This window comes from Cynara cardunculus (assembly GCF_001531365.2).
Source record: "Cynara cardunculus var. scolymus isolate 2C chromosome LG 10, CcrdV1, whole genome shotgun sequence".
NCBI classification, from domain to species: domain Eukaryota; kingdom Viridiplantae; phylum Streptophyta; class Magnoliopsida; order Asterales; family Asteraceae; genus Cynara; species Cynara cardunculus.
The window spans coordinates 26,622,249-26,645,691 of NC_037537.1; the positions used below are offsets into that span (position 1 = coordinate 26,622,249).

The 23,443-nt window shown below is 29.9% G+C and overlaps 2 protein-coding genes across 2 annotated transcripts; one reads left to right on the forward strand and one right to left on the reverse strand.

Annotated features, from left to right (window-relative positions):
* The first annotated feature begins 2,581 nt into the window (after nt 1-2,581).
* Nucleotides 2,582-4,747, forward strand: LOC112518889 (alpha carbonic anhydrase 7-like). The gene is made up of 7 exons (XM_025126673.1): nt 2,582-2,678; nt 2,756-2,973; nt 3,582-3,688; nt 3,793-3,907; nt 4,082-4,249; nt 4,327-4,380; nt 4,476-4,747. Exons 1-7 carry the CDS (start codon nt 2,594-2,596, stop codon nt 4,554-4,556), a joined length of 828 nt encoding a protein of 275 aa, XP_024982441.1. The 5' UTR covers nt 2,582-2,593; the 3' UTR covers nt 4,557-4,747.
* A 266-nt stretch (nt 4,748-5,013) lies between these two features.
* Nucleotides 5,014-6,156, reverse strand: LOC112518890 (aquaporin TIP1-1). The gene is made up of 2 exons (XM_025126674.1): nt 5,730-6,156; nt 5,014-5,621 (listed from the first exon to the last, which is right to left on the reverse strand). The coding sequence occupies exons 1-2, from the start codon at nt 6,111-6,113 to the stop codon at nt 5,253-5,255; spliced, it is 753 nt and encodes a 250-aa protein (XP_024982442.1). The 5' UTR covers nt 6,114-6,156; the 3' UTR covers nt 5,014-5,252.
* Between the last annotated feature and the right edge of the window lie 17,287 nt (nt 6,157-23,443).

The window sequence follows — 23,443 nt, forward strand, 5'->3', positions numbered from 1 at the left end:
TTTATTTCTTTGTCTTATAATTGTCATCTATTTATATTTTATGACCATTAAAATACGAAAATAATAAAATTTTGACTTTCTTGCAAAGTTACATGAAATAAGTCTCATTTAAGTCCTTAATTTTATTTGACTTATCTACCTTTGATCAATCTATTTCCAATAATTTAATAAAAAATACTGATAATGCCTTCATCGGTAGGGGTGTAAGCAAACCGAACGAACACGAACAGAGGCTTGTTCATGTTCGTTCGTTTAACCTAACTGCACAAACGAACAAACACGAACAGTAAACGAACGAAATCTTTTGTCCGTGTTCATTCGTTTAGAAATCAGGTGTGTTTGTGTTCGTTTTTGTTCGTTCATTAACATGTTAAACGAATATAAATGAACGAACATAAACGAACGGGCTAAACGAACATAATCGATGAAAATGTAAAAATTTCGAATAAGACAAAATGATGATAAAATTAAATATAAATAAATTCTAAAAAGTTAAAACTTAAATAAATATTATTTTAATTCAAATTAAATAAATATAAGATTATATATTAATTTTTTTTTATTAACCTGGATATCCAACCCGCTATGCGAGCCGATTAATCTCAGGGCGACAACCTGCTATGCAGATAGCCCGAAGTCACCGTATTTGAACCTCTGTGGCCACAAGGGGATTTTTATTTCTCCTTGGATTTTAACGTGAAACCTCCTGGTACTTTTAACCTTTGGAGCCAAGCTCAAATCAATCAGGCTCCACCCTTATGGTTTAATTAAATTTAATATATAAACGAATGTAAACGAACGTTCACGAACATAGATGGATAAACGAGACTCTTGTTCATATTCATTCATTTAACTAAACGGAAAATAAAAAAAACTGTTCATGTTCGTTCATTTATTAAATAAACGAACTTCCCATCGAACGGTACGTTGAATGTTCGGTTCGTTTACAACCCTATTCATGAGTCCACCCGTCGAGATTAAGAACTTTGTAATTTAACCAATCTAATAAAAAATATATTAAAAAATGATAAATAAAAAAGATAAAATGTAAGATATTGGAAATTCGTTAATTGGATCCGACATAAAGCATCTAATCTTGAAAGTGAACTCCCACATGCAAATTATTCTCCTAAAACATGCTTTCAAACATTAATTACCACGCATATTTGGTTCCCAAATTCATAAATCTTTAACCCAATCATGGATCATCCATACAAAATTAATTTCCCCACTTAAACACATTTTCATATAAAAAAATCATCTTAAAACACTAATAATAAGATGTAATTTCAACTCGAAAGCAGTTATAAAGTGTTCACAAATAAAAACTTGGGATTATATGAGATTAGACTGTTTTTATGAGACCAATGAAATTACATAAATAACAGTAAAACACTATGAAGACAAATCTTCACAAGATTTTTGCTGTGAAGTTTTAATTTTTTTTGTACTTTAATAATATTTTACTGTATAGTTTCAATGTTATTTTGTGATCTCACGAAAACAGACTCTGTATCATGTGAACTTAGCTTTACCAATAAAAGCTTATTTATAATAATATCTTACATCTAAATATATTTATTTACCCGTTAATAATCTTTACAGTAAAATCTAATTATGACCAACAATTCTTTTTTAATTTATTCTTGATTAAAATATATCTAATCAATAGTTTAATACACAAATAATTTTATTAAAATACATTATCAAATTATATACTAGTTGTGTATCCGCGCAATGCATCGGGAGCCGTGAATTTTAACGATTTTGAAGTTTCCTAGTTTTATTATAGAAGATTTGACGATGATATAAGTTACACTTGGTCTTTACATATTAATACAATTTGAATAAATAAAAGTTATGGTTCCAATTACAGTATATCGATGAAAAAAATTGTATAACAGTTTAAAATCCAACATATCTAAACGACTCCACAAATGTGTTCGATTTACATCAATAGCAAAGAATCAAGAGATCAAGAGCGAGACCGAGAGTTCTAGAGCAATTAGATGAGAGAACTTTTAGTAACTCATGGTGAATATCGGTTTGAATCTCACCTTGGGGGATGGGAAGAAGACGTAGAGGTATGAGAGGGTGAAAACATAAGTGAAATGTGTCAAAAATATATTGGGAACATGAAAAGAAAATGTAATAATGCACATTGCTAACTTGTACTATATGTTATTTTAATTGTACATTAAAAGATTTTAAGACTAAATGCATAAAGTAGTAGTACTTAATACATTATAAGTTGTTTTTAAGTCTTTGTGCATAAAAATGTATAATACTTTATGCATTAAAAACTATTTTTAAGACTTTTAATTAATCTGATTTATAAGATAGTATAGATAAATCAAAAGAAATATACCACATTTGAAGAAAATAACAAGGGCTTGCTAATTGCTAGTACCTATGAGGCTATGATTCTTTCCTTGGTTGTATCAACACAACTAAAGTTACTTGTCTGCTGCCACTCCTTAATTATCATATATACACACCATACCAACCCACATCATCTTCCATAAACCACCACCATCGACCACCACTCAACCACCCAAAGTTCGTCTTCCTCCTCCTCTGTAGTAGCCACACAATGGTCATTGATTCCATAATCGGGTGGCTACTGCTTTTACTTGTTGTTTTGCATCCAATTTCAGTGGTTAAGGCTCAAGAAGTTGGTAAGTCTTAATTCATTTGTATGTAACAAAAGAAATGACGATTGTAAGTTTAACGTTATAAATGTGTGTGTTTTTAGAGGATGAGCGAGAGTTCGACTACGCGAGGGGGAGCGAGAAAGGACCCGAGAAGTGGGGAACACTACACAAAGAATGGTCCCTTTGTAACAAGGGCAAAATGCAGTCTCCAATCGACTTGTCAAATAGCCGAGTTGATATCGTTCAGAAATCAAACAAGCTGTCCCGAAATTACAAGCCAACCACCGCGATATTAATCAACCGTGGCCATGATATAGCGGTGAGACATCTATTCTATGGTGCAACCACTTCATACGTATGCATACATATATAATTTTTATGAGCGTGTTTGAAATTAAAAATGATCAAAAATTCAGATATTTTCCAAACGCTTCTTATTTAACTCTAATTTTCTCATCATACATCATCTTGTCTGATATGGGTATGGACCATTCCTATATTTTTTATATAAATTATAATTGTAATTACCAATAAATAAATTATAAATTATAATTGTAATTACCAATAAATAAATTATAAATTATAATTGTAATTACCAATAAGTATTGACAGCTGGACGGACACCTTTTATTGTTATTATTTAATATAAATTATTAAATGTAGCCGTTACGCAAGCAGCTGTTAAACACGAGGACTTCTAGAAAGATGTTATTATTTTGATTTTTGACTTATACTGGGCGGTAAAATAAGAGTAACAGAATACGATAATAAGAAAATGGTTGAGTACAAAACGAAATAGTAAAATACGAAAATGGTCGAATTACGTGTAAAATTGCATGTGATTCATACGACTTTAGTCAAGACCTAAGGCGCAGGCCACGTCACCAGATACCCTTGCGCTAACTATTAATGCAAAATTACATGTAGGTTCACTGGGAGGGCAATGCGGGTTCGATCGATATAAATGGGACGTCTTACTCACTTCAACAAGCCCATTGGCACTCACCATCCGAGCATACCATCAATGGCAGAAGGTAAATGGCTTCGTCTGTATATTGTCAATTATCAGTTTGGTATGTGTTTTGACCATTCAGTATTATTATTCTTGATCAAACTCATTGGAATTTTGACCTTACAGGTACTCGTTGGAGCTACACATGGTTCATAAGACCACAGACCCAACCTCCAAACACCAGATCGCGGTCATAGCAGTGCTCTACAAAATTGGAAAACCCAACCCTTTTCTCTCCAAGGTAGAAAGTTTATGTACATATATTTTTCGGATGTTTTAATGTCGAGTCTTGATTTAGGTCGGTCTCAAATTTATGGTACGTACCATGATGAATTCAAATACAAAAAACTAACGTCATATAATCAAAACCAATGAGCCAGTTGCACACTGATATTTGATTTGACGGAAATTTCAGTTGGTCTCAAATATAACGTCGTTAGTGAAACAAGAAAACGAGCACAGACACCCAGGAGTGATCGATCCTAGAGAAATTCATATGAGCTGCAGACGGTATTACAGCTACATCGGCTCACTCACCGTGCCTCCATGTACTCAAAATGTCATTTGGACCATTAGCAAGAAGGTATAATACGACTCTCTTTCAGCGTTGTATTTATTTGTGATAATAGACGCTAACTTTTTTCGAAATTTACTTTCCAGGTGAGATCTGTGTCACTCGATCAAGTTAAATTGCTTCGAAAAGCTGTTCATGATGTAAGTGTGACATATATATTGAGTGAGAAATCGGATTTTATAACACAAAAAATGAATTAATTTTCTAATTACTCTACTCGTAAATTTGATTGTAGCATGCCCATAAAAATTCAAGACCACTGCAACGAGACCATCTTCGAGACATCCAACTGATCGTTCCAAAGAAACGCAACTAATTCAGAGTATTCTATACCTTAATCAATTATAAGATAACCATCAAACACGATAACGATTGTAATTGCATCGTTATGACGATGTATCGAAATATAATATATTTTTGTCTTTTCCATGTCGTGATTTGTACGAAATTACTTTTTAAGACATTATTGATTGATTAAATAAACAATGATAGTTGGTATGTGTTTAAGAAATGGAGTTGGTAAAATAACTTTTAAATTTAAAAATTTGAAGTCGGTGGTACCGTTCTTATCGGTTCTTCTCTAATTTAAATTAATTTATGAAAACGAGCGATCTCAAACATCATTCACACTGACCCAGCAAGTCGCGACTGTAAGTCTCGTTCCCAACCCTGATATAAATCTTTCAGTGCCACGAGCTTATATGTAGACAACGTAATTCGAATTCGAGTTGATTTTATCATCTGCAACCGTGATATCGATTTTTCGAACAATATCATCCAAACATTTTTTTATTCGATTATTTGGAGGAAAAAAAACGACCCACAACTTAAAACAACATTAACATTGAACACAACCCATAAATCTTTACAAAAACATCAAGGACGAAATGGGGAATTCACAATCCAATATCATCAACAAACCACAAGCCGTCAACAAGTCAACGGTCACATAAACGAACGAAATTTTTTTAAAATTTAATTTTTATTTTTCGAAAATTCAATTTTATCAAATTTAGGCACTTGATGGCAAATGGTCGTGAGTTTGGTTAATGAAGAGCAACTCATAGATAAGCCCAGCAATACCACCACCAACCAAAGGCCCGACCCAATAGATCCAGTGGTTAGCCCATGTCCAGCTCACCAAAGCCGGCCCAAATGATACGGCCGGGTTCATGGATGCTCCGGTGAATGCTCCTCCGGCCAAGATATTTGCTCCGACGATAAAACCAATAGCAATCGGTGCAATTGTTCCCAAATCACCCTTCTTGGGATCAACGGCGGTGGCGTAGACGGTGTAGACGAGTCCGAATGTCATTACGATCTCGAAGACCAAAGCGTTGGTAACCCCAACTCCGGCGGACAACGAAAACGCTCCGACGGCCTGCAAAACAAATTTACATCAATGGCCGAGAAGTAGATTATTTATGGATCATGTTCAGAAATTTCATTTTATTTTACACTTTGATTTGTTTTGATCTTGAATTCTCACCATGTTATTAGTGACGAATTTGAGTAGTAAGCAAGCGACGGTGGATCCAAGCAACTGAGCGATCACGTAAACAATACCACGGAGTAAAGTGATGTTACCGCCGACAAAGGCGCCGAACGTGACGGCGGGGTTGACATGGCCACCGGAGATATTGGCAGCAATGGAGACAGCGACGAAAAGAGCAAAAGCATGAGCAAGAGAAGCCGCTACGAGGCCAGCTGGAGTGGTGGCGCCGTCGGTCGTGAGCTTGCTGAAAGCCATGCCGGAGCCTGAACCGGCGAAGACGAAGATGAGGGTGGAGATGAACTCGGCTAAGCCGGCTTTAAGAGTGTCCGGGTGTGTAAGCTCATCGTGGCGGCCAACGGCGATTGCTCGGATCGGCATGGTGAAGATTGATCGGACTGAAGTGAGAGGAGAGTGGGCGGAGGCGGGTTTAGACTGTTTTCCCCTCGAATGCAATGGAGCTGCTTTTATACATGGTTTTGTGTTTATGTTTTCCCGGCTATAGCCGGTATTCCGGTTATAATGTCACTTCAATTATTTTAATTAAAATTTAGATTTTTTATAATAATTTTTTATGGAAAAATTTTAAATACTCCCTCCATTTTCCCACGTATATAATTTGAATTCCAAATATATTTTTGTAATTTATTACCTATTTTTGAAAAAAAAAATCATACAATATAGAATAATAATTACGATAAATAGAAAATTTACAAGCAAGTGATTAGACTAAAATGAAAGGGAAAGTTGCAACGTGTAAAAGGTGTAGCTCACTACAATCATGAAAAACACATAAAATCCCAACTTAAAAAATATATGATTATTGTAATTAAAATTGGAAATTAATTAGTTTTATAGCATTTTTATAGACTGTTTTTTCAAATATTTTTTGGACTAAATAAAGGGTTGTTTGTCAGTTGTTGAATGTTTGATGCAGAATGATTAAGTAGTCAGAATGATTAAGAGACTTTCATGATATAGTGCAAAATAAAATATAATTGTTTGATAATTGTTTACAATGAAATCAGGGCGCTTAATGGTTAAGGAAGACTCATGATATAAAAGCATTCAAAGGGTTTTGAAACCATTAAGAGACAAACTTTTTTTTGTCAAACAAGATTCATCTTTTAATGATTCAGATTATACCTCTTAATTGAACTATTAAAAGGTAAACAAACAACCCCTAAGATAAAATTTAATGGAGCCAAAGAGTCCATGCTCCAATGATATTTGGATCATCGTTGATATCAATCTTCTTGAAGGTAAAGGGTTTAAGTTTAGGACAAATTTAAGAATGATAGAGGGGGGCCTTATTAGCAGTGAATCCAGGATTTTAGCTGAGCATTTGAGCGGATGCGTTTTTAAGGTGGATCAAAGACCCACAAAGTCGTCCCAAATGTTATAAGCTTGATTCCATTGTTTATTTTATAATATCTACGAGCAGCACCACCCTAAAGGAAAAGTTTTGTGAGGGCATGTTTCATACCATCAAATAAATTCAACTATCAAAAATAAGTTTCCTGGTGAATGGGACTTTGCTCGTGCCTTCATAGGTTTGTGCATCTGTTATTGCTCTTCGTGTTGAACTAGTGGAAGTACTTTTAGAAATTTTATAGGTGCATTCGTAATAATTCGATGCATGACATAAAGTTGTTACAGTCTATTGATAATGCCATTACACGTGACATTATAAGTTTAAACCTTTCGACTCTTTTCTATTTTATTTTTTTTGCAATAGTAGCAAAAAAATATTGCAAAATTTATCGAAACAATGGGTTTTTGTTTCTGCTTTTATACCTCAATCACCACCCATGAGGAATTGTCAATCGTTTCCTTCAATTTGTATTTTCAGAGCATGTTATTTGTTTGCAGTTTACTTATTTGCCTTTTTAATTGATTTTATTTCACTACTGATTTGTCTTATTTACAGTAAACTTTAGGTTTACTATAAGTGATTTGATATCATTATGAATTTGCCCTAAGTTCTAGATTTGTTCTAATTATGATATGTCCTAATAGTGTTGATCTTATTTTCTCAAACCTCATATTTAACAGTAGAAGTCCGAAATGCACAAGAAAAATAAAAACCCTAGAAAAAAAAAAAGTAAAGGACAATCAACCAAAAAAAGTCTACTGTGGCAGTAGAATTCGGCTAAAAACACATTAAACATAAGACGTGGTCTTATATCTTTTCAAAAGATCAAAGTCGAACCCGTTTTGAAAAAAGTTGATCTTATTCTTTAAATCGTCAAAATTAACTTTTCCCATGATCAATTAACTATTAAGAAGCAGTTCTTGAATCGTTAAGAGATAAATCTTGTTTGGTAAAAAAAAAGTCTATCTCTTAATGGTTCATAAAACTCTCTGAATGATTTTGTATCATGAGTTTGCCTTAACCGTTCAGCACCGTAAGTCCATTGTAAAACAATTACCGAATAATTATATTTCATTTTGCACTATATCATGAGGGTCTTTTAATCATTCTAACCACTTAATCATTATGTACCAAACCATTCAACAACTATCAAACAAACCATAAACCGTAGTCGACTAGTCGTAAATATAAATATCATATAATTCCAAAAGTAATGTGCAGGAAAGGGAGTCTACTTTGGACGAATGAATAGGAGCCACCCTGTCAATCCAGCGAATCAATGGATAAACCAAAAGGGACATGCCACGTTATGGATATGATATATTCAATCACGCTACCCCCGCCCAAATTCTACTTCAAAATTTAAATCGTGAAATATTTGAAAATTAATTTATCATGTATTATTTTATATGATTTTTTTTCTATTTAAATATGTTTTATAATGTGTTTTTTATATGTTGTCGATTTATAATGTGAGACTTTTTGGCATGTTTATGAAACAAAAATATAAATGTAAGAAATTATCATATTATGAACCCGAATTCATATAAAACAAACATATTGTGAAACAAATATATGTTATTCAATATATTAAATACAAGGTTCTAAATAGTATAAAGCGTGGCGTGACGGTCAGGTCAAGTCTTAAGCCGTAAAAGACACGACGAAGGTCACGGTGTTTTTAAGGCATGACTTATGACGACAAATTTATATATCATATATAGTATTATATATATATATATATATATATATATATATAAACATTTGTTTTCTACTATTACTCAATGAGTTAATGATACTAAGCACTTTAAATCAAGTTAAATATATTAAAAACAAAAAAGAAGACACTAACAACGTAAGAAAAATCAAATATGGTGTTACAAAAATCACGCACCGGACATGGCGTGCCACAAGAATAACATGACGTTAGACACAAATATTTGACCACAGCTTGCCACGATGGCTGTTGCGATGAGCTTTTTAAACACTGATTAAATATTTAACAACATAACCATTTTTTGAAGATTTCTTACAATATAACCACTTGGATTGCCCCTTGGGGGCGATTTGACTATATGGGATACAAAAATCAGATATTATACCTGAAATCTGGGATCGCTCCCATCTATCCCCTAGATCTCCCCCCCCCGGGGGGGGGGGGGGGGGCCCCCCTAAAATCAACTCAACGACTATGATTTTCAATTATCAAAGATTCTTATCTATTATGATCGTATTTGAAACTAAAATGGTTTATATTGTTTTCAAATTTTATTTTATTTAATTAAATTATATTACAGCCTGTCATAAATAAATTGAGAAGTGAAAAAAATAGTCTTCGTGAGCTAGTCTTAAATACCAATTATGCCTGATAAAAGTTTCTATTTATCGCAAATAAATGACAATATGAACTCATTTATATTTATTTGGTATATGAAAATGAGAGGTGTATGTGTATTCGTAAAACCAATCTTTTTTAAAAAGATTCAAATGATATCGTATACAACAATTTATCTAGTAATCATATTAACCGAGTAAGGGTAGTCATCTTCATTTACTGGGTAAGAAATTCAGCCTTTGTCATCGCACTTACCTCGTATGATTTTTGGTCTTTGTCATATTCAACGGGTAGGTAAACGAACTAGGTAAACATTTACTGTGTATGCGCTTAGTAAACAGCATCTTAATTATTTGCATATTCTAATCCACAATTGATCGTTTATTTACAGTTTATTATAATTAAAATTATGAAAATACAAAAATATAGATTAAATACTTTTTTTTATGTAAATACATATTAAAATTAAGTTGCAGAAATAATAATATTATTATTAGACAATATTATCCTCAATCATTCTTATATGGATTAGATAATGAGGAAAAGGAATAAAGGCAATGTGAAGAAAGCAGTTATAATTAATCCATCTCATAAATTTCCCAATTAGTGCTTCCAATGTGCATGATTGATTGATTAATTAATTCTATTAAATTAACTCTGAGTAATTTGTCTCCTTTTGAACCTTGGAAATGAAAATTATATATATATATATATATATATATATATGAGAGCGATCAAATGCAAACCACTCAATTTGTACAAACCGTGCAAATCGCATTCAACCAATCATAATTTTTCATTTTGTTCATTTTTTTGTAATTATGAGAGGTTGATTAATCATTTTTATTGTGGAGGGTGTTAATCATAGATATTATCATCTTCATTATTTTAATTTTAGAGAAATACATGAAACAATTTCATTAATTTTAGAGAAATACATGAAACAATTTCATTAAGTATTATATGAAACAATTTCACAACCATATATGAAACAACTTCATCAAAAAAAATATTATATGAAACAATTTCACAAGATTAAACAATTTCATGAAAAAAATTTCATAAGATTAAACAATAAAATCGACAGATGAAGGTGGTTTGCACGGTTTACACAAATGAGGATGGTTTTCATATGATCACTCCTCTCTCTCTCTCTCTCTCTCTCTATATATATATATATATATATATATATACAGAGAGAGAGAGATTGTTTCAAATGCAATTAATCACATTTATACAACCAATACAACCCAATGAATTGAAATATTTATGGAAATGATGAGAGTTCATTTATTATGATTTAAATATTTATGAAAGATGAATAAGATTCATTAATTATGATCAATACTTTATATTGACATTCAATTAGATTTGATCCAAGAATGGAGATTTCTTATTACATTTCATATCATAATTTTTATTCTCACTAGAACCCAACCTTACATACACACACACACACACACACACACATATATATATATATATATATATATATATCATTAATGTTTTTTATTATTAATTAATAAGTCAATGAAAATAAATAAATATTAAAAAATATAAATAAATATCATGTTACAAAAGCGATATGTGATGAAGACTACCATGACAAACTTTTTACATTCATGATATGGATATGGATATTTTGGTAATTAAAACTAAGTCTAATTAATATTTTATGTGTCAAACAAAACCACTAACTTAATACAAAAAGCAAAATTGTTTATCATTTATTAAGACAACTAACACTTTAATATATATATATAATATGTGATATGAAAAGATTATTCGAAAGCATATTCTAGAATATATGAATATGAATATGAATGATAATGATGACATGTATGCATGATTCGTCTACCACATCAAAAGTCTTGATGCATATCTTCCAATAAAACACCATACGCAACCAAAACTTATTATGCTTATTCCCTTATCTTTTCTCCATATACTATACAGTTACTTATTATGTTTATATGAATATGAATGATAATGATGACATGTAAGTGTTTATCAGATAAATGTTTGGATAAACGGCCTCTAAAACTCAAAACCTTTACACTGTTAACTGAAAAATAGTAATGCAATTTCATTATGTTTTTTTATACTATTATGAACTAATAAAAACAAAACCTTTAAATTAGTAATATAACACTACATACAAAATTAAACATTCTTTTTTATATTATTTAAAAACTAATTCTTATATGTAATTTACATTAATAATTTAATGTGTAGTGCATGGAAGGAAAAATGAGAAATGCAACATATGGGATTTGAGACCTTGACCTCAACGATATAGTCATCAAATTAAACTGCCAACACCATATGTTTTTCATAGTTCATGAATTCTATTTGAATCAAGAAGCGAGGAGGCCATGGCCTCCAAAGGGCCCCACGGGGTTCCGTAACTAATGTGGATAAACATAATAAATACAAGATAATCAGTAGATGAAACACTTAATTTCTTCCTAAAATATCAAAAAAATAATAATTCTTTATATAACTAATCGACAATCACAAGAAAATCCAAAATAAAACACCTCATTTTTGTTTTTCTATAACATTATATTTTAATTTTAAATAAAAAATATGTTAAACATAATCTATACTATATTATAAAGCATTTGACAAAAAACTCTTAAAAAACCATTTTTTATGCATAAAGTACTGCTTATTGATGCATATTACTTAAAATTCAAGATTACAAGTAAATTATATGTAAATACAATTTATTAAAGTTCATGTTTGAATTCGTGTAACTAATTGCAGATAAACATAATCTTAGAAGATAAACATCTCATTTTAACTATAAAATATCTAAAATATAATTAGGATAATTATTAAGTTATAACAAAATACTTAATTATTTTATCAAATCAAAAATAAATTAATTTGTTTTTAAAAATTAAATTAAATTATAAAAAAATTTTGAATTAAAAAATTACACAAAAACGAGAACTTTTAGATAGTTAATTTGATACTAACATCGCTTATTTTTTTTCAAAATTTTATGATATTCTTTAAATTTATATTTCATTCAAAAATAAAAAAAAATTTCTCAAAACCACATAAAATTGCATTATAACAGATAGACCCAAAATATAAAACGAAGCACTAGAATCAAAATATATATTGCTACATTGTGCGAGTACCTTTCTAGTTATCATTAAATTAAACGTTAACCCCTCATTAAACTAAAAGTAAAATATATTTTTGTTTTAAATTCCTAATTATAATAAAACTCAAGTTAAATAAATTAAACTATTAATTAAAATTTTATAATCTTTAGTTTGAAACCCATATTGATGCATAGTTTAAGATAAAATAATAACAAATTATCTCTAGATTTCTCCATAAAATAAAATCGAGAATTACAAATAATAAAACAAAGTAGAGATTTCATAATCCTGTTACAATATACAGATACACTTCTAGTTTAAATAAAGTATTTTAGCAGTCGATTAATAATCATCATTTATAAAATTTTGAAATGACGATAAACTATTGCAAGCTTTATAAATTTAATACGCAAATAAATAATTTCAAATGATATAATTATTTTTTATGCACGAAGTACTGTATATTAATGTATATTACTTAAAATTTAAAACTACAAGTAAATTATGCGTTGTACTTATTAAAGCTTCATTTTTGAATTCGTATAACTAACTGTAGATAAAAATAATCAAATACAAGATACACATCTCATTTTAAACATGAAAAATCTAAAATATAATTAGGATAGTCATTGAGTTCTAACAGAATCATTATCTTTATAAAAATTATATTGTTAAGACAAAAATAAATTATTTTGTTATTAGACCTAAATTAAATTATAATAAAAAACTGAATTAAATAAATTGTGTAAAAAACGAGAACTTTTAAATAGTTAATTTAATATCAATGTCGATATATTTTTCAAATTTTTATGATATTTTTTCAAATTTATTTTTATTTAAAAATAAAAACATTATTTTTATCGAAACCACATAAACCATATTATATCAATAGAGACAAAAAACAAAACAAAATATTAAAATAAAAAAATATCTCGTTATATTATGCGAATACCCTTATAATATGTAAAAATCAATCCGTCGATTTTAAATCCTATGGCAAAGTAAGATTGGGGAAATTTCCGCATAAGCTAATTTATTAATGTGATTTCGTTATCTAGAAACCTGTTTTAAAAATAATTAAAATTTATAAAAAATATTTTTACAGAAAATGTATTTTCTACGTAAAGTTGCTTTTAAGGGGGAAAAAGAAAAATATAAATAATTAAAAAATGGAATTTTACGTAGAAAAATTGGACTTTACACATAAAATCTCGCGTAAAGTTCTTAATTGATTAAAAAAAATTACATTTTACACTCTTTCGTTCAATACGTTCAAAACTAGCCTAAAATTGATTTTTTTTTTGTTTTAATCATATTATTGAATATCATATAAATACGAACGAATTATTTTTAAAACTTACACTTTCTACCCTATTGATTTTTTATTTAATCTGTAAATATAAAGGTATAAAATGTAAATACTAAAAATAATTCATAAATATTTATAGTACTAGATCAAATCCAAAAATATTCAATATTTGACTCATTTCAAACGTATTAATCAGACGATTATAATGGTGTAATTTTTAAAAAAATAAACATATTTTTTATGTATTTTAGTTAATATACGATTATGTGTGTTAATATAATAAATATATAAAATAATTTAAAAAAAATAGATATAAAGTAAATCAAATAACTAATTATAAAGATGTAAAGTTTAATTTTATGTAACCAACTGAAAACTTTACACAGATTAGGGATTCTTTCATGTAAAGTCTTTCTAATTTTTTTGCCCTCAAAATAAATTTTACGTAGAAAATCACTTCATTACATAAATTTTTTCTTATAAACTTTAATTATTTAAAAATAATAATCTCTACGATAATTAAAAATATAAAATAATTTTAATAAATTAGCTATTTATATAAATTTCCCTAAAATAAAGACTAACCCCAAAAGGCCCAAGGAGGTCACTTATATGGCCCAGAACCGAGGCCCATGCTGAAGGCCATCAGCCCATCATTAAGCAATAAATGTAATAACTTGTCTTAGCATAATTTTTATTGGCTTTTTGTTCTCTTCTTCCCTCAAAGTTATGACCGAAACATGCCACTGAAAGACTCTACTGAGACAAAAATGGGGTCATCCCTCATACATGGTCTTACGACTTTGCGGAAAAATGGATACAAAATTTTGACTGCTACTTAGTACATTACATAGCATTACATAGTCCGTTTTAGGGATTGGCGACTTACCCATTCAGTGACTTTGACACTGGACGTTTAGAAAAAAACTGCAAAATCCAATCCAATTTATCGCTGCCCAACCTGACAGCGGACAGTTAATGCGTTCCACTTATTGAAATACGAAATGCTATAGTTCTTACATATGATATTTGAATTTAAGTTGATTTTTCAATAAGTTTTATATAGATAAAATTAACTGTGTGAATTAATTTATATATATATATATATATATATATATATTGAAAAAGCTGTTTTTTTGGAGGGTTTTCATAGATGGAATGAACATGTTTTTTAATTAGGATGAGATGCACCAGAATAATCCCCGTATCAAGTGCGATTCATTGTTGAATTTAAGATTAAGTAAGATCAAAGGTCCAGATCTCTTCTTACGTTTCTCCTTTAACTCTCCTTCTCACAATATTAATAAATTAGTTGGACACGTCACAACTCACGTCCAATTTAGTTTTATCTTTTTACTTCTTAGACTATTTTTAATCATACAATATTTATTTAGGAATTATATATATTGAAACTCTTTTTTTTTTATTACCATGGTCACTTGTAACTATTGGATTGTAGGCATAAAATGCGATAGGTATAAAACGCACAAACCACAATGCGGTGTGATTTGGTGCAGTTTGAAGTTTATGCGGTGCGGTTTACGGTTTGAGAAAATGTTCAAACTGCATATGTGGTGTGGTTTACGGTTTGGCCTCAAACCGCCAAACCGCACCGCGAACACTCCTAATTAAAATGTCAAATAAACCAGTAATTGATAAGTGAATAAATGGATTTAATTTTCTTTACACATACTTTTCAGCGACATTCATAAACTTAACGGATAAAGGGTTCTAACCCTAATTTTGAAACTTTAAGTTCTTGAAGTATAAACGATTGAAATATCGGGGTCAAAATCACAACTTTAATGTTTTTGTGAAAATTTGAAATAACTTTGAACCATGCCAAAGTTCACATGTTAGTTAATGCATCAAGGGGCTGTTAATTTCTAGAAACTTGAATAAACTTAATAGTGCCAATTTTTTATTCTTAAAACTCCAGGGGCCTAACTGAAATTTTTCAAAATTTAATATGATTTAATCATATGATAAAATATTATTTTTAAATTCCGGGGGCTAATTTTTTTTTTTTTTGATTAACCAGGATATCCAACCCGATATGCGAATCGACTAATTCTAGGACGACCACCTGCTTTGCAGATAGCCCAGAGTCACCACATTTGAACCTCCATGGCCACAAGAGGATCTTATTCCTCCTTAAATTTGAACTGAGACCTCATAATACTTTTAATGTTTGGAGCAAAACTCAAACCAATCAGACACCACTTTTGTGGTTACCGGGGACTAAATTGAAATAACTATTTAATATTAAGGAATTTTTAAAAATTAAATAAATAATAATAATGCGGGCCACGGGTATCGAAATTCGAAGCCATCTCCGCAGCCCAACTTTCATTTTGTACTCAATTTCGTTCCAGCAGCCATGTTTCCCCAACCCAATAAAAAACGGGGGTCATTACAAAAATAATCATTTAAAAAATAATAAATTACACTTTTAATTTAATTATTAAAAAATTTCACAAAATAGCTTTGGGTTACCCTGTTAACATCGTTAGGTGTGTACAGGACCCTTCATTTTGTACTCAATTCGTAAGTTTGAAGAATTGCAGAAAGATCCCCGTATGCACCTAATGGTGCTAACAAGGTAACTCAAGGCCATTTTGTGAATTTTTTTTAATAATGGTGCTAAAAGCGTAATTTATTAATTTTAAGTGGTTATTTTGGTAAGGACCCTCTAAAAAACGGGTCGAATCAAGTTAAACTAGATTGTTTTTCACAGTTTTAACGGTTTTACGGTTCAGTCCAGTCTATCCTGCAATTTGAACGTTTTTTTGAATGATCTATACCGAATCAACCGTCAATTGGTTTTTAATTCTTAATTGATTGTATTATTAAAATTGACAAATTTCTGAGCTCTGTCAAATATCAAATCTAAAATTCCAAATCGTCTTGCCGAAAACTCAAGCTATCGTTAATGGGTTTGTTTACCTTTTTTGGAATTGGTTCGATATCCTATTTGTTTAATATAAATGTACGTCTTTTAAGTTCAAAACCCATAAGAAACTCAAACCATCTAAAACGGTCAGATCAAACTGTTATTTCGTGGTCCAATTTAACTGATTTGGTCTTTTGCTGTTAACCATTCGATTTAAAAAAATTTCCGAAACCACCATTACGGTTTTCTTAACTCCCCAACTAGACCATGAACACACCTAGCCAAATCCATGTTTGCACTCTATTGTATTAATAACTAAATACTTTTAACAAAATAAAATTACTAAAAGAAATAAATAAAAATCAATATTATAAATATCCTATAACCATTTGTTAAATAATAAATTTGAATTTAAATCTAATTAAAAATAAAAAAATAGATTATTATTGTCTCTAATCATTGGTGACCATGAAAAATGGAGCATTCTCAGGAAAACCATGACATGCTCAATTATTATTATTATTTTATGATGAATTAAGCATTTATAATTTAAATAATTTCTGTATGTATTTAATCAAATGAAAGCAAATACTTCTATTTATTTTTAAATAAATGTATTTAATTAAATATATCAATCGGTAAATTAATTATTTGTCAATTAAATATTAGAAATAAATAATAATTATGGTCACTGAATTTATCATAACTGATTTATTACGGTCATAATCTATTAAAATAGTTCAGACATAGTTTGGGACATCTTTAAAAAAACAATGAAGAATTACAAAAACACCCCTGTTGGTTACAATATTGATGGGCAGCCCTTGTGGGTTTGAAGGATGCCCTTTGTTATTTAATTAAAGGGATTAATTAAGTCATGTAGATGCCTCGTGGAAGAAGAGTACGAAAGGCAATCTAGTTTAAGAATCAAGTTAAACAAATAAAGGTGTATATTCCTCCTTTTATTATAAATATTTGGGACGACCATTTGTTTTACGGGTAGTCCGGAGTCACCGACTTTGAACCTTCATGGTTACAAGGGGATTTTTATTTCTTATTGGATTTAAACTTGTAACCTCCAAATACTTTTGACTTTTGGAGATCAAACTCAAACCAATCAGGTGAAAAAGTGGAACAAAAATGGATAAATAAGTGGAACCATTTTCCATGTATAATGTATTAGTTTATTATATTTGAAACGGTGGGAGACCCAAAGCGTGTGGGAGTGGGCTTTGGTGCACTTTGCACTTCACACACATGCATTATCGTTGTTGACTTTTGAGCATCAAGTTTTTATTTTCAACAAGTCCATTAATGACAGCTTATGAGAGTGTTTGGTAGGTTTGTTTATCGAACAAACGCGATAGTTCACGTATGGTTATACCTGTTCTTGAATAGTCACGATGGTTCACATCAGAGGTTCCATGGAACATATGTGACGGTTTAGAAACATTACCTTTGGCGACTGTTAGCTTCGATGGTGAGTGTTGGAATATTGTGACGGCATTCCCAGAATAATAAAAAACATAAAGAGTTCAATTTCGAGTTCTCTTGAATGAGGACAATGTATTGGTAAGAATGTTACACATATTTGATCTGATCATTAAAGCATTTATTTGCTTTTCATGACCATATATCTTTTCAGCTAAGGAATGAGAAATTCCAGAAGAAAAAAAAAAGAAGTTTCTTAAAAATCTTGTTTCTGGCATATAACATTAATATAAGCAGATGCCGAGCAGAAGGAAAAATAAAAAATATGACTAATAAAACAAAATAATATATAGGAAACTCAAAATTGAAGAAGTAGGCCATTATCTTGGGAATAATGAGCTAAGCTAGCATTTGCAGTGAATTTAGGAACGTATTTATATCCTTATTATTATTAAATAGTTCGTGCTAATTACAATAAAATCATGGTTGAACTGATAATGATCATCTGAGATAATACGATGATGCATCCGGTTACTTATATTCTTGGAAAAGGATTTGACCCGTTATAGGGGAGTACGTACTCGAGGCAGTTAGGATGGAGAGAGATGGAGTATTCTATATTATAAATCATTTTAAAAAAAACTCTTAAAAACAACAATTAAATACTAAGCCATGTCTAGTAAGACCCGTGATACTATTTTTTTACACTTGAAATTTCACAGCAAAACGTTGTGAAGATAACCTTCACAACATTTCTACTGTGAAGGTTTGGCTTTTTTTACCTTCACAACGTTTTGCTGTGAAGTTTTAAATATAAAGAAATGATGGATCTCATGAAAACAGGTTGATCTCACGTCAAACCAAATATATATATATATATATATATATATATGTATATACATATAGACACACATAAGGATACAAGATATATAACACTCATGACTCACAGGTCACAAGTCCCATGATTCCCTTTGTTACTTAGAAAGTTCCATACGCCAAGAATCTTTATAGACTTTGTTTTTATAAGTTCACACACTAAATGCGTGCAACAACTACTATACAACTCATACCACCGCCTATTCCTTTACTTTTTTACTCTTTAACTACTTTTATATATTAAAATAAGAGTGAAGCTTGAGGAAAAATCTTCAATAAATTGAAAAACATTATAATAACCATTCATCTGTATGGTATATATATATATATATATATATATATATATATATATATATATATATGCACGTATGCATACCATTCAGATGAGTTATTTTTAGAGCGTTCCTTACTTTTTCATTATTTTTTTACGGTTTTCCTTGAACCTGACCCACCAAAATAAACCCACAATTTTTTTCGTTTCATACGATACTACAACAAAATTGGATTTATAGAATGTAAAAAATGTCTAAATAGATTGTTTTATAGGACTTAAGTTTATAAGAACATATGTTAAATGTAATATGTAAAAATGTTGGTAATAAGTTTTATGGGATGTGTTAACAAGTTTTTTAAAACATTTTTAAAATAAAGTGTCGTGTTAACTATTTTATAGGATATTATTTGAAACGTGTTGGAAAGAGTGTGGTTGGAGGTTCTTACATATGATGATAAGAGAGGTCGAGAAGAAGATTGGAGATGGCAAAGATTCTAAGATGATAACTGAAGAAAGGGAGATTATACGGTTGAGTTGAAAATGACGAATGATTGAGGATGTGAAGATGGTGACACAATGATTATTTGATATGATAGTTGAATTTTTTTTAAGTATATAATATTTATATACAGCAAATGTAACAAATAAACTCATACACCTTCCTCACCTTTGATGAGATTTGTACGCCTGACCTTCTAGGAAGCTAAAGACTACGACATCATTAGGCCACAGACCCCTTGATGATAGTTGATTATTATTGGATGTTAATGAACGATTGAAATTATATATAATTTACTTTTTTTAAGAAACAAATAATTATATAAATAATATAAAAAATAAAATTTGTTTGAGTCATAATTGAGTTTTAGGAAACAGAAAAATAAATATGTTTATTGTATTTAATAAAGCAATTAATATTTTGCAAAACCTCCAATTATTTTGAAGTGTATTTTCTAATAGAAGTTGCAACATAAAATATAAAGGAGACAACAAATCACAAGTTAAAAAATCCTCTACATATTAATCATCACCCAAGTTTCCACTCATATTATTCTATTCTAACTTTTATTACATATTAAATAAATACAATATATTTTATCTAAATACAGAGTCTGATAAATAAAATATACTAAAGATGGTGATTTATCCAGATCCGGTGGGAAATCTGGCTCATCCGATCTGCATGGGAACAAGAATTCCCCGCTAAAACGGGTCTGGAGGCCGAGAATCCCCGGTAGACTCAAAAAGGGGGTCAGGGCCGGTTACCAAACCTGGGTTGGGGTCGGGGACGGAGATCCCTGGTAAACCCAAACTAATGAATATTCTTTACGGGGTTTGACCGGAGATCAGGATCGGGGACACCGCTGGGTGCTGTTACTAAAAGTTGGGGCATGGGTTTACAAAACCCGCCCCATCCCCGTCCCGTTGCAAAAGAAAAGAAGATTAAGGCTAGATAACATTTGTATACTTATCTCGATTAAATACAATATTTTCTGATAAAAAAAATGATATGATCCACGATATATCCGTCTAAAATAAATATCCATAATGAAATTGACACATGACTGTGTAATTATTACATATATAACTAAATGACATTTTTATCCTTAACAATAAAAAGATAAATTTTATTCATCTCATAATTAAAGGTAAAATGACAGAGTCGAAACTTAATTTTGAAAATAAACACTTATATTGAGACAAACTAAAATAAAAATATGGACATTTAATTTGAGATAGATGAAATGGAAACTGATACTGAAATTATTTTGTTTTTTTATAAAATAATAAATGAATTGATAATTACAATTTGGATAAATAGTTACAATTTTTATTAGATAATTAGTGAAGTAGTTGGATGAAGTGTCAGGTGGGTGATGCATTATCTAATAAATCATAAGCTTTTGACGTACGTATTATAAGTCAACTCTATAATTTTTGATTTTCCAACACCTTTTTTTATTATTATTTATAAAAAAAAAATGATGACTGCTACTTAATTTGCACATGAAATGTGAATAGTTTTACATATTAGGGTTTAAAAACGTAAATTAAAATAATAAAATGTTTATTAAAAAAGAAAAGATAATGATTAATGAAATAATTGGAGCGTGATTTTTGGGTCATGGTCTCAATGTTTAACAGCTTCAGAAAAAACAAATTCCATAAACCACATGCATCCCATCCCATTGCATTGCTTCTTTGAACATTCTTCCTTACAAATTTATTTTCATTTTTATAATTTACTGAACGTAATTTCGAAATTGTAGCGTAATTAATTAGACGTATGTTTTTAGAAAATATCTGGTTGTTTTATGTCGAATTTCTCAGGTTGTGTTTCGGAATTGCATACGGTTGAGAAAATAGTAATTGTTATGGAAGATAAGAGAAATGTGTGTGTGTATATATATATATATGTAATATATATATATATGTAATATATATATGTAATAAATTTGAGAAGAAATAGATGGAGGGAGGGAGAGGTGCCAGGCTTGCACTCCAATCCTCCACAAGGTATCGTTATGGCATATAAATAATCACCAAGCAAGCTCCTATCTGGGTTTCCTTCCAAGCCAACCGATTCTTACCTTCCTTTATATTATATAATATATATATATATATATACATACATACACGTATACGTATATATGAACATGTTCAAACGAGAACGCTAATTATTTAAAAAAAACAAGAAAAATGACGTTAATGTACAAAATCATATATGATTCACGTATAAAATCATACATGATTCACGTGTGTGTATATATATATATATATATATATATATATATATATTCACGTACAAAATCATACATAATTCATACACACACACATATATATATCATATACAAAATCATATAGGTTCAAAAGTCGTCTGTTTCCATTTTTTGACGCTAAAGTAAAATCACATGTGATTTTGTATATTACCGACTTTTTTTTTCTTGTTTTATTAAATATTAAATAGTTAGTATTCTCATTTTAATCTTCCCCTACGTATAATATATATATATATATATATATATATATATATATATACACATATAGTAGAGGTTAAGTTCACATGAGATCAATCAATTTTCGTGAGACCCCGAAACTAGAAAATAACACTGAAACTTTAGTACAAAACATTGTGAATGTACAAAAAAACACGGAACCTTTACGCAAAACACTGTGAAGGTACATTTACAGTGTTTTTCTGTGATTGTTTTATGTTATTTAATTATCAAATCAGTTGGGAGGGTAACTAAAGTTTCCTCTTATAAGGGACTGAATACCTACTATATTAAACGTGTTTTACAACCATGGTCCAGGTGTTTGGATAAAGTGGACAATATCTGATATAGTTAGCCTTAGATCATGTTGCAGTCTTACGAAAATAGTTTGATCTCACATGATTCCAAATCTATAATAAAGAACCGGTGTATATGAGAATCACAATAAATTAACAAGTACTTAAAGAACAATATTAAGATTTACTTTCTAAAATTCCGGATTTAATTTCCAAGATTTGTGACTACTATTTTCATTTATATTTGCTACAAATAAGAGCAAGATCTCACCTATGACGCGATATTGATTTCAATCGTATAGGAAATAATACATCTTCAATGATCTGGAATTTATACGAGCAGTATGTCAATCTATTTTATAGGAGAATTGCAAAAAACCATAATCTCTTTCTTAAAACCACATGAACAATATTATAACATATACATAAACAAAATAAAATAAAACATTAAAATTGAGATATATTTCATAGCATTGTGCGAATACCCTTCTAATATATATATATATATATATATTATGTTAAAAGATTTAATTTTTTTTAAAGTATATTTTATACGAAAAAAGATAGAAAAAAGGAAGAGAGGTTGGCTTTTTATAGTAACTTCGAAGGTTGGAAAGGCAAAGATGGATTGGTGGACATGCTCTCACGGTTACACTTCACGGGGGCGGCCCCTTCTTCTTCTTCCTCTATATCTTACCACTAACACTTCTCTCTCTCTACTTTCTCTCTCTATATAATTCCAACCTTCGACTCCATTACTTTCCCTTACTCCACCTTCCATCTCTCTCTCTACTTTCTCTCTCTAAA